The 11,645-nt window shown below is 32.6% G+C and overlaps 1 protein-coding gene across 1 annotated transcript; it reads right to left on the reverse strand.

Annotated features, from left to right (window-relative positions):
* Positions 1–2,111: 2,111 nt before the first annotated feature.
* On the reverse strand, positions 2,112–7,523 carry LOC108977531 (acyl-CoA Delta(11) desaturase). The gene is made up of 4 exons (XM_018947246.1): positions 7,472–7,523; positions 4,747–4,877; positions 2,851–3,242; positions 2,112–2,732 (listed from the first exon to the last, which is right to left on the reverse strand). The coding sequence occupies exons 1-4, from the start codon at positions 7,521–7,523 to the stop codon at positions 2,336–2,338; spliced, it is 972 nt and encodes a 323-aa protein (XP_018802791.1). The 3' UTR covers positions 2,112–2,335.
* Between the last annotated feature and the right edge of the window lie 4,122 nt (positions 7,524–11,645).

Raw genomic sequence — 11,645 nt, forward strand, 5'->3', positions numbered from 1 at the left:
AATGTATTTGATATAAGTGATTAGCATGTCGAGTTAGTCGATTTAACCATTTCTACCTTTTCGTATGTGCGCCGCGACTACTCTCCATTTTTGAAATATCAATACAAAATTTTACAGAGCCCCTTTTCTCCCCAATTTAGTGCTTATTTGCAGGAAGTTGCGATGTCGGACCGTTATAGCCATAGCTGCCATATAAAGTGATCGATCAAACTCAAGTCTCTGTATAAAAAACTTTTTTATTTGACAAGATATATTTGCGAAATTTTGCCCAGATTATTGTCTCAATATATAATCTGCGAAAATACCAGGTTATTCAATAAGTTTTGTCGTTCGATAAGAGTGGGCGTTGCTACTAGGCCAATATTTTTTATTTTTTATTTTTTTGTTGGTACAATCTTCATATGAATTTATGTGAAGGTTCACTTCAATATGTCAATTCATTTTTTATTTACATCGCCATGTCAGAGTATTTTGTGACAATGGAAAAAATTTAATATCGTGCAGTGCTAAAACTCTTGTTTTCCGAAAGTGTAGCACCAAAATAAATTCACGAACGATTGTTAAAAGTGTATAATGATTGTTCACCTACAATTAGAACAGTAGAAAGATGGGTTGCTGAGTTTAAACGTGGTCGAACAAGCCTTGAAGACGATCCAAGTGAAGGACGCCCAAAAAGCGCAACAACACCAGAAATCATAGCTGAAAAAGATTTAGTAGAGACTTCTCATTAGATAATATGAACCATATTTTAAGTGAAATTTTGGGTTTTAGAAAGTTGTGTGCACATTGGATGCCGCATTCGCTAACAATGGAACAAAAACAAAGCCGAATGCGACTTTCTAAGCAAAATTTGGAGCGTTTAAAAAGAATAAAGTGGATTTTGTGCGTCGATTCATCCGTATAGATGAGACTTGGGTCAATCACCATGATCCTCAACCAAAACTAGAGGCTAAAGAGTGGCGTGAACTTGGTTGTTCGGTTTCGGAACGAGTTCATCTCCGGAAATCGGCCAAGAAGGCTATGACATCAGTTTTTTTGGGATGCGAGAGAAATTTTGTTTGTGGATTACTTGCAAACTGCTAAAAAAATTAATTTTGAGCATTATTCCAACCTTTTGGACCAGTTGAAGGAAAAAATTGGTGAAAAAATATCTGGTTTGCAGGAGAAAAAAAATCCTTCTTCATCAGGACAATGCACTGTGTCACAAGAGCATTTTGACAATGGCTAAAATTTATGAAATAAAGTTCGCATTGTTGGAGCGTGAACAGTATTCACCATTTTGCCCACGGCCACTTCCATTTGCTTCCAAAACTCAAAAAATTTATGCATGGCAAGCGTTTTTCATCAACTGAAGAGGAGTATCGTTGGAGCAAGTGTATTAATGTTCAGGGACATTATACTGAATAATAAAGTGTATTTTGAATCATAAAATTTTGTTTTTATTATCAAACGACAAAACTTATTGAACATTCTGATATTGCTCATATCAGACCACTAACATACAAACTACAATCGAACAAAATCAAGATTAAGTCATTTTATACCCTTTTATGCTGTGAGAATTGTAACATATAGTTGTAAAGAATTATAACTTTTTCTTCTTTCCTATGAAAGATCCCACCTCAATCGTGCTAACTCCACTAGTTTTAATTAAAATACGTTTAAATACTTTTTACCGTTTAGTAATTTGATTTGATATGTATACTTTTTTTTATTATACATCAAAATTTCGTTCACAAATGAACAGACTTACTTATTAATAAAAATAAATTTACCAATATTAATTTGCATTGACTTAACTGACTAATTGTAAATCATTTGTAGCACAATTATCCCGCTTGTGTGTTTTCATAGTACTCGTACTAAAAGTGTTTTATAAAATTAAAATTCTTACACGCTAGTACTAGAATATCTTCAACTTGTGACTCATTCGTCATATTTTTACTTAAAAACCTATTTATTTACGCCAAAGTGCTGGGATGTCCATTAAAATGTGCATAACATTTAACCCGAAAAAAACGAATGACATACATATCTCACCCGTTAACATATACGACTTTTGTTTCCAGTTATTTTTATATTTTATGTAAATATAATTTATATTTTTATACTTACATTCATATACTATATATGTGCATATGTATGTGTAGACGGAACACCCATTATTTATTAGAAGTACATATTTATATAAAATGAACTTAGTTACAAATTACGAAAAAAAAAACAATTAAATAAACAGCCACACGTCCATATTTTTAGGAGCTCCGACGTCTCACGCTCACTTACACCCAGTCCAAAGTTAGYATTTTAATTACCAACAACAACGAACTGTATTCTACGTTTGCACTTTCTTCTTCAAATTCTCATTCTCATCCAGCTTTGTGCTCTCCGTGCTGCTCGACTCCGCATCGGATGCGTCAAATTCGGGATCGGGTACCTCCGCATAATGAAAATGACCAACCGATGGTGTTTCTTCTGGCTTATCTGTCGTCGGGTGTGTGCCATCGCCATATTTATCAATAACGCGACGCACCAAGTCCTTCGACGGTTCTTTCATATCCCAAGCCCAGCCAATGCGATGGAAGGCATCCAAAACCATAGTGGTGAAGTTGCCGAAATAGTTGCCGAGCTCAGCYGCTTTGTAGTCCCAGGGGAAAACGTGGTGATAGTTGTGCCAGCCTTCACCCATGGCAATGAGTGAGACGTAAATGTTCTCAGTGGGTCTGATGCGACTGTTAACAGGAAATGAGAAAAATATATTTATTTTTGTTTAGTAAAGAAAGTGTTTAATYAAATTAGATATCTGAATCTGTGTGTTTTTCATATTGAGTAATATTCTCATTCACTTACTTATCATAAGGCCGTGTGCCAAACATGTGCGCGGCGCTATTCACCGACCATGTGAAGTTCAAACTGCTCACATAACGGAAGAGACATTGCGTAATGAAGGCCAAATGGAATTCCTCACCCCAAAAGTAGACGGGCACCATGGTGGGCAATACAAAACAGAGCATAATTTTCAAGGGTATAAAGTATTTCTGATGGAACTGCACGACCGGATCGTTCATTACATCGCTCAAATCCAGCTGACGGCCGCGACGTAAAACTTCGGGGTGTTTTAGCATCATTAACCAGCCGACGTGGGCGAAAAAGAAACCACGATTGGARTTATGTGGATCAGCATCGGTTTCCGAGTATTTGTGGTGTACACGATGATCGCGCACCCAATCGTAGAGTGTATTCTGAAGTGTAGGGGAAGTAGAAGAAAAAGAATTTAAAATAAGTACTTATAGGTTAGGATTCCTTTATTTGCATTTTCGTACGAGAATAATAATTCGGACATAATAATTCGGTTTCGGACAACCGCTTAATTGTGTCAATTAGCAAATTTTACATATTTTACTAATAGAGACAACTKACTAATTGACTAAATTAAGCGACTGTTTGAAAGCCTCATATAAATTTTGTAATTTTGGAAAAAATATTTTGATATTTTAATTTTATGTAATGAAATGTAAATTTATTAGGTTCAAAAAAGAAAAAATATGACAACCACCACAAAGTAGTTCTTTGGTAAAGTGCTGTTCAATTATCAACACGCACTTAATTGAAATTTGTCTGAGCACTCAAAACTTATATGAAATTATTTAAATATTTTACAAGATGTGAAGTTGTAATTTAATAAAATAATTTTTTTTTTTTATAGCTATAAATTTGTTGCAAAGATTGATGCAGAGCATCTACACTATGCCCCACTTAATTGGTCCGCAGAAATTTATAAATTTTATACCCTGAACAGTGTATATCAAATTTTTCACGGAAACGTCGGAGACTCTATTAAATATGTAYATTTATGTATAAGTTATCAGCATCACAAGCAGTCGATTATGTCATGCCCGTCACTATGTATATACACGAACTAGTCCCTGAGTTTTTGAGATATCGAACYGGAATTTTGCACACGTCCTCTCCTGTCATATTAACAGTCCTTGTATGGAAAACTATTGTATTTGAAAAGACATCTTCACCGAATTTGGTATAGATTAAATTTCAAAGCAATACCACCTTATCCGAAGAAATTGGTCAGATCGCACAGCTATAGCATAAGGCACATTGAATGTTTTTTATTCGAAGAAATCGAGCTTAACTTTTTTTTGGTTTAAGTAATTTTCAAAACTTTTTGCTCCCATTGAACAAACTTAAGGGATTAATTATATATATCCTCGAATCTGGACATATTAAGCAATAGTATTTGTCAGAATGAATGCATATTTCTTTCGTTGTAAACACAAACAAAGATAATTATCGTAAATGGACTTAATTATACGCCGAAATTAACCGGCAATTTAAATAAACGGGCATATAAAATAACTTGGGCGCCAATTAAGCGGAGCTTACTGTACCAAACTTACTTAGATATATTTAAAAAATTTAAGTAAAGCTTTTAAAAAATAAAATATAAATAAAATACATAAAATCGACATGCTCAAGYAATACTGGCTAATTGAAAGCTTAATTATCCCTATTAATGGCTTGCCTTAACACATTTTCTTAGCAATTTAGATAGACGTAATTCACATGTTTTGCTCATAAAATACACTTAAACCGTAATTACAATGCTAACGGTAATTGATATATGTACATAAAAAACAGTAAACAATGCGCTCGTCTAAGCACGCAGTAAATGTTTACAGATAATACCTGCATTATTAATAATTATTTAGATTATTACTGTTATTTCATTACCTGTCCAGCTACCGAGAAGCAAAGCATCAATATGCTACGTAACGGTACATTGGCCTTAAAAGAGCGATGTGTCCAAAAGCGRTGAGCACCGGCAGTTACGCCAAAACCGGCAACGCCGCCCATAAAAAAAGCTGCGTTCGAGAATAGAGGTGAAAAGAGAAATTATTATTAATAATATTCAAATCTTGCGCAATAATTTAATTACCTAAGCTTAACTTAACTTAATTATAATGTATTTGACAGAATGTTGGTTGATGAATGATTTTGGAAAAAGAATAGAAGAGTACATAATTTTTTTATTTTTGTTAGAATAAAGAAATACAAGCATTTCAAATACCGTTCRTTCTATAACCACAGAAATATATATAATTTGTTTTTGCGCTGCCAAAAACCCAATTTTTTGATCTTAAAAAATAGTGTTTGACGGTTTTATTACCACTAAAAATGTCGCCGATTTTGCTAATATTTTCTGAAATTATCTTTAATATGGTACTATATTTTTTATAGAAGTTTTGCCACATGTTGGTATAGGTTTTTTTATACCCTTGCAGCATCTTGCTATAAAGTATAATAGTTGTATTCATCTAACGCTTGTTTGTAACTCTTAAAACTAATCGAGGTAGATATGGAGTTATATGAAAATATATGATAAGGATGACGAGACGAGTTAAATTCCAATTGACTGACTGTCTGTTCGTCTATCTATCGGTGCAACCTGTAATTTGATTGAAAATTTAGACAAACAAGTAAGGAAGGGCTAAGTTTGGGTGTTACCGAACATTTTATACTCTCGCATGATTAAGTGATAATCGAGATTTCAGGCGTGTTTGTGAACCGATTTCACCCATATTTGGAACATGTCATCAGGGTGTTAAGAAAATATCATATTTCATTGAAATCGGTCGAGTAATTCCTTAGATATGGTTTTTGGGCCATAAGTGGGCGGCGCCACGCCCATTTTCAATTTAAAAAAAACCTGGATGCAGCTTCCTTTTCACATTTCTTCCGTAAAATTTTGTGTTTCTGACGTTTTATGTTAGTCGGTTAACGCACTTTTAGTGATTTTCAACATAACCTTTGTATGGGAGGTGGGCGTGGTTATTATCCGATTTCTTCCATTTTTGAACTGTATATGAAAATGCCTAAAAGAAACGACTCTTTACAGTTTGGTTGACATAGCTATAGTAGTTTTCGATATATGTACAAAACAGTTAGTAGGTGGCGGGACCACGCCCACTTTTCCAAAAAAATTACGTCCAAATATGCCTCTCCCTGATGCTATTCTTTGTGCCAGATTTCATTTTAATATCTTTATTTATGGCTTAGTTATGACACTTCATAGGTTTTCGGTTTCCGCAATTTTGTGGGCGTGGCAGTGGGCCGATTTTGCCCATCTTCGAAMTTAACCTTCTTATGGAGCCAAGAAATATATGTACCAAGTTTCATCATGATATCTCAATTTTTAGTCAAGTTACAGCTTGCAGGGACGGACGGACAGACGGACAGACGGACGGACGGACAGACAGACATCCGGATTTCAACTCTACTCGTCACCCTGATCGCTTTGGTATATATAACCCTATATCTCACTCTATTAGGTTTAGGACTTACAAACAACCTTTATGTGAACAAAACTATAGCAAATTACAGCAAAACTCTTTAGCAAATTTGTTRCGAGAGTATAAAAAGAAGACGGAATCGTAGATGGTAATGAATGGAGTGATAGAATAGTAATTAGTCCACTGCCAAGCCCATAAATCCCAATTAACTAAGCTTCCAATAAGGTGCAAGGTTGCTTATTTGATACCAAAAAGTAGATATGGCGCCGCCTTCTAATAAGTTTAATGTAACTACATACATGTCTCCTAAACCATTCAAGCTAWAATAAACCAAATTCGCCAATTGAATGAAAATCTCGACACTTGCCAAACAGAGGTTTTATTAGAAACTACTAAAATGCCAAAAATTAGTAGACATAAAATGATACATTCAGGATGGTACAAGAAGGCTCTTTTGGAGCTGGTGTCAAATTTGTACAACGCGCGTGGCAGCGCCCRCATTGAAGTAAAATCTCATATCTCGGGAACTACTCGATCAATTTCATCCGAATTGGGTATATAATATTATCCTGACTTTCTTACATTATAGTCCAAAAAAAARGGGAAAATCGAACYAAAAAMACRCCTGCTTCCCATATAATACAATTTTTAATTCTAACTGCTTCTGTCGTTTTTCAGCATACAAATCATAGGACTTAAAAMTTAAGCCTTTATGGTGTGACCAAAAATTGTCAAAATTGCGCTAGAACTGTTCAAACCAACACATGCCGAATATGTGGACCATAGTTCCAATTACGACCTTTTTATCGCTTATATTATATATTGAAATTCGGAGGGKATCTYTTCCTGATAATAGTATATCTATATCCAAAATGCTTTGAGGATAAATACTTATCGTAGCAACCATAAACCTAATTTTCGAAATTCCGGTTGACTTTATACCGCATATATTGGCCAATATGTGGATTATCTTAATGAGAGTAAGAGTCGTTTTTCTAATAACAGTGAATTTTTGTGCATAAAATCGATGAAATCGGGTATTAGAATGCCACCTATAATATATTATATTAATAATGTCTCAAATTKTTTTTTGTCGAACAATGGATTTTGAACTATTTCGCAATATTTTTTAATACAAAGTTTTGCCAATACCTGAAAGTGCTTACTTGCCTTTGATACTTTGCAGTCGAAAGAGYATCGATTATACGGTTTCTTCATTATTTACTACTTTTTTTTATATAGCTTAGAATCTCCCCTTTTTAATACTGTACACAATGTGATTGGTAGCACTGGAGATGTACGACTGCAACGACTTCTGTTGACCAAAACACAAAAGGCTACRACTACCAATATCTTCACCTGTCTTAACATTACGTCTTCTCTAAAGCTGGTTCTCTTATACTTTTGTAAGTCTGTATTTAGGGAATTCTTCCTCTTAGAGTAGCAAATATTATCACAAATGACGAATTCAATCACTACGTTTTTCGCTCCAATAAATTTATTTTACACAGAAAACATTGTGGTTATTGAACGATGATGCTTTCAATAAACTTTTACTGACTTGTTAGCTGAAAATGTTTTGTTTTCTCCTACAAAGTTAAGAGTATCGTAGAAAGTTTTTTATTTCATTTTAGAAAATCAAATAATACCWAAATTTTGTAGTTCCCCGCTCAAAACTTGCCCAGTAACTGTAAACAAATAGTTTCTTAATCGCTCAGCATAATTTTTTGTACTCTAATAACAAAAATCACACACATTTCAAATTCATTTGAAATTTTGGAACATCACATGACGCTCTGTGGAAAGTATGACTTGCAGAAAAAATTTTATATTAAAGATTTTGGCTTGTCATCATAGCTCTATAGAGTTTTACGATGTTGTCCTCAAATTAACTCTCTATGCAAGTTTTTGATTGCTAAAAATATTCTTTATCTTTTTCATTGAGATGCAATAAACTATAGTATTCTAAGAGATTTTKGTTATACATTTTACACAAGAGATAATATAATATTAGCAATCAACCTTCTTACTTAATTAACCACTAATCGAAAAATTCATGGAAGCGCCTATTCACTTTTGATTTTCAAACATGCTGTTAAGAGAGGAAGTGGTTTTACTATAAAAAGCCTTTATGGGCAAAGATATATAGTATATATGTATGTATGTATGTATGTGTTTTAATTCTAGCAAAATAAACACGCAATACAAATATATGAGTATTCATGCATTTTTGTAAAAGTTTATATGTACTATGTAGGTATACATATACATACATATATACCTGTCTCTTATACACATCTAGATGTGTATAAGAGACAGACTATATATACACATATATCTGTATGCATGTATGTAATTTATACTTAGTGCAATTATAAAACCATGTAATTGGACTTAAAGTGGTAAGATCCGCACTTCGTAGTATTTGTGAGCACCTGTGATACGTTAGCCTAATGCAAATCTTATACATACATATGTATAATTATATGTACATTTACAAATACTTTTTTACACATACATACAAATAATTTATTTGTTGTTCAGCTTCAGTCCGCTTGCAATAGTTTGTTGATCATTTGAAACAATCGAAATTAACCTTCAACACACTCGGTTTCTGSTTTTGCCTTTAATTTATCAATTTATGTTTTTTACTTTTTGGTTAGCAACCTAAACTGGTTATTACACATATTTACTAAAATCAAAAGCATACGAGAGTGTGCGACTTCAGTAAGTTTGATGCTTTGTTGATTGATAACTTTCCGAAAAAAGTACGCCGATCAGTTTCGAATTGAGAGAAAACGAGGAGAAATTGATCACCCACTCAACGGCACGAAGGTCAATAGGCACATGGGTTACGCAAGCTTAAGTGCGTTTTATTCATTTATTACATTACTGGCATAGTGTCAAGTGAGACAAAGAAGAGCACAAGCAAAGAAGATGAGAAGTGAAGAMATCTTTTCAAAAAGTATGTGTGTAWATTTTACAACCGAGAGAAGACACCGCGAAGTATTGTAAAAATATATAGGCATAGAGTTTGAATGAAAGATACGTACATATGTATATATATTTGTATATGCATGCATAACATTTTCTACATATATGTATATTACTTTTATGGTAAACATATGACCTATTGTGTGCTTTTTCCAAAGACTCTACTTTTGTGAAGGTAASAAATGAGATCTTGGCATTCAGAATTTTTATTCAATATACATAYRTATRTATRTATATACTTGCGTMTGTAACCCTCAGCATAACAAATTTAAGTAGCAAAATAATTATTGTTATGTCTCTCGAAAAAACACCTTTTCCAGGAAATTAATCACCGTAAAAAATAATTCATTCAATTTCCGCATAGAAGGGGAATTTCCTACAGAATCGTAATTCAGTGCGGTTCGCCAGCAGCTCTTTAGGTATTTCGCTTTAAGTTTATTTATTTTTTAATATTTATTTTTTTTATTTAAAACTCTAAAATCGCTCTACTATTGACCAGCCATAAGTTTTCATTGGTCATTCAATATAAATTGCCAACCAATTTACAATTCTTACCTATCTACTTCATTCTCAAAAAAAGTCGTTTTATTATTTTGTATTTATCGGTCATTTTGGGTATTAAGGAAATGTTGTTATTTATTGGATATAACATATAATTGAAAGATTTTGTGTTACTTAATAATAATAYTATTAAATTTTTAAACTATTACACTTTTAAACATATTTTCTGTCGAAAAAGTATTTTCGTATTTCTAATCAAACTTAAACTTATTTTTTTATATTTGTAATACTAAATAAGTAAACAAATATTTACCAATTTGGTCGACCACTTTTTGCAATTATTCCCCTAGAGATATTATTCCATCAGTGTAAAATCCTTAGTGTAAATCGATATTTCGAAATAATATCAAAAACACTTTRTACGAACAAATTAACTCCGATAGGAGGCTAGAAAAAATTGTTGAAATTATATACCCAGATACTTTGGAGTACCACATAGGGTTTGTATATTCTCAAAGCTTGCTTTTAATTGCAAAATTTAGTAATTAAACAATTAAGCTTTAATTAATTCAAGTTAACCTTTACAGTACTTGTCCAATAAATTACGAACGAAGAAAAAAATGTGCAGCATTCTAACTTTAATCATTAATAAAACATTAATATTTGGCGTATTTTTGTATTGAATCATATTCAATATTTTGTCTTATTTTTTAATTTATGCACTCGTTCGTAATTTATTGGACAAGTACCTTAAAGGTTAATATGCCAATTAGTACTTAATTAACGTTAAATGTATATGAATGTCTTCATTCAACTCTGTCATCGTGAAATAAGTCCAATGATAGATGAAAAGTGTTTAATTAGTGAGAAGACGTCTTACCATCAGATGCTATAYTTCAGATCGATARCTCAGAAACTGAGGGGCTGGTTCTGGTATATACWGAGAGACAGTTGAAAATTACTGAATTGACAAATGACAGAAAACCAAACTGTCTTTTGATAATTTAATTAATTGTTGATATTTACAATACCACCCTATTCTTATTTTYTTGAAGATAAACAGTCGAAAAATTTACCTATCATTTGATGCACTCTAAGGTCTGAAATTTTATTGATTAATTGTAATTTACGAATTCAGGAGAAAATACATCCATAGTCAGTGGCTTACACTATTAGAGATGCTAACAGCTGAATTTCACAGCACAAAATCGAAGAAATCCACACCGAAAACCAATTTTATTTCAGTATATAATTTTTTATGAATCTTTGTTAAAGCGTGAGTTTATGTAAAGCCAAAAAATTTATTTCAATAGAAAACCCCAAATTTACTTTATTTGACGAGTTATCTGCACAAAATTTGACTCGAATTATTTTTTGAAACAACAACATAAAATCTGAGTGAATTGTTCGGATAGCCATACAAACTGAAAATGAATGTATCTTAAGTACATAGGTGCTGTCGTAAATGATTTTTTCTATGATTCTAATTGGTTAGTGGGTTTTATGTTCATTTTGTTTTAAGGTAGAAATACGCTCGAAGGCTTTTCCATCACAGTTAACACAAAAAAAAAAAAAGAAATTATAATTTGCATATATATTATTCAAGCAGAATATTGCGAAGACAAATTAGTTTTTTATGAAAGAGTAATTGCGAAGAGCCCATGAGCATATGTATACTTGCATATACTTATAAATAATGCCTTACCAAATAGACTTAAATTGCAATGAAAATAGCTTGAGCTTAAAAATGCCGTGTAAATAATTTAATGTATTTACACACACATACACATAGCCCCCATGTGCATACATACTTAACGCTCTTGACAACGAATTGGCTCTTAAAAA

The sequence above is a fragment of the Bactrocera latifrons genome, unplaced genomic scaffold (assembly GCF_001853355.1).
Source record: "Bactrocera latifrons isolate USDA-ARS-PBARC rearing strain unplaced genomic scaffold, ASM185335v1 scaffold_91, whole genome shotgun sequence".
Classification (NCBI taxonomy): Eukaryota; Metazoa; Arthropoda; class Insecta; order Diptera; family Tephritidae; genus Bactrocera; species Bactrocera latifrons.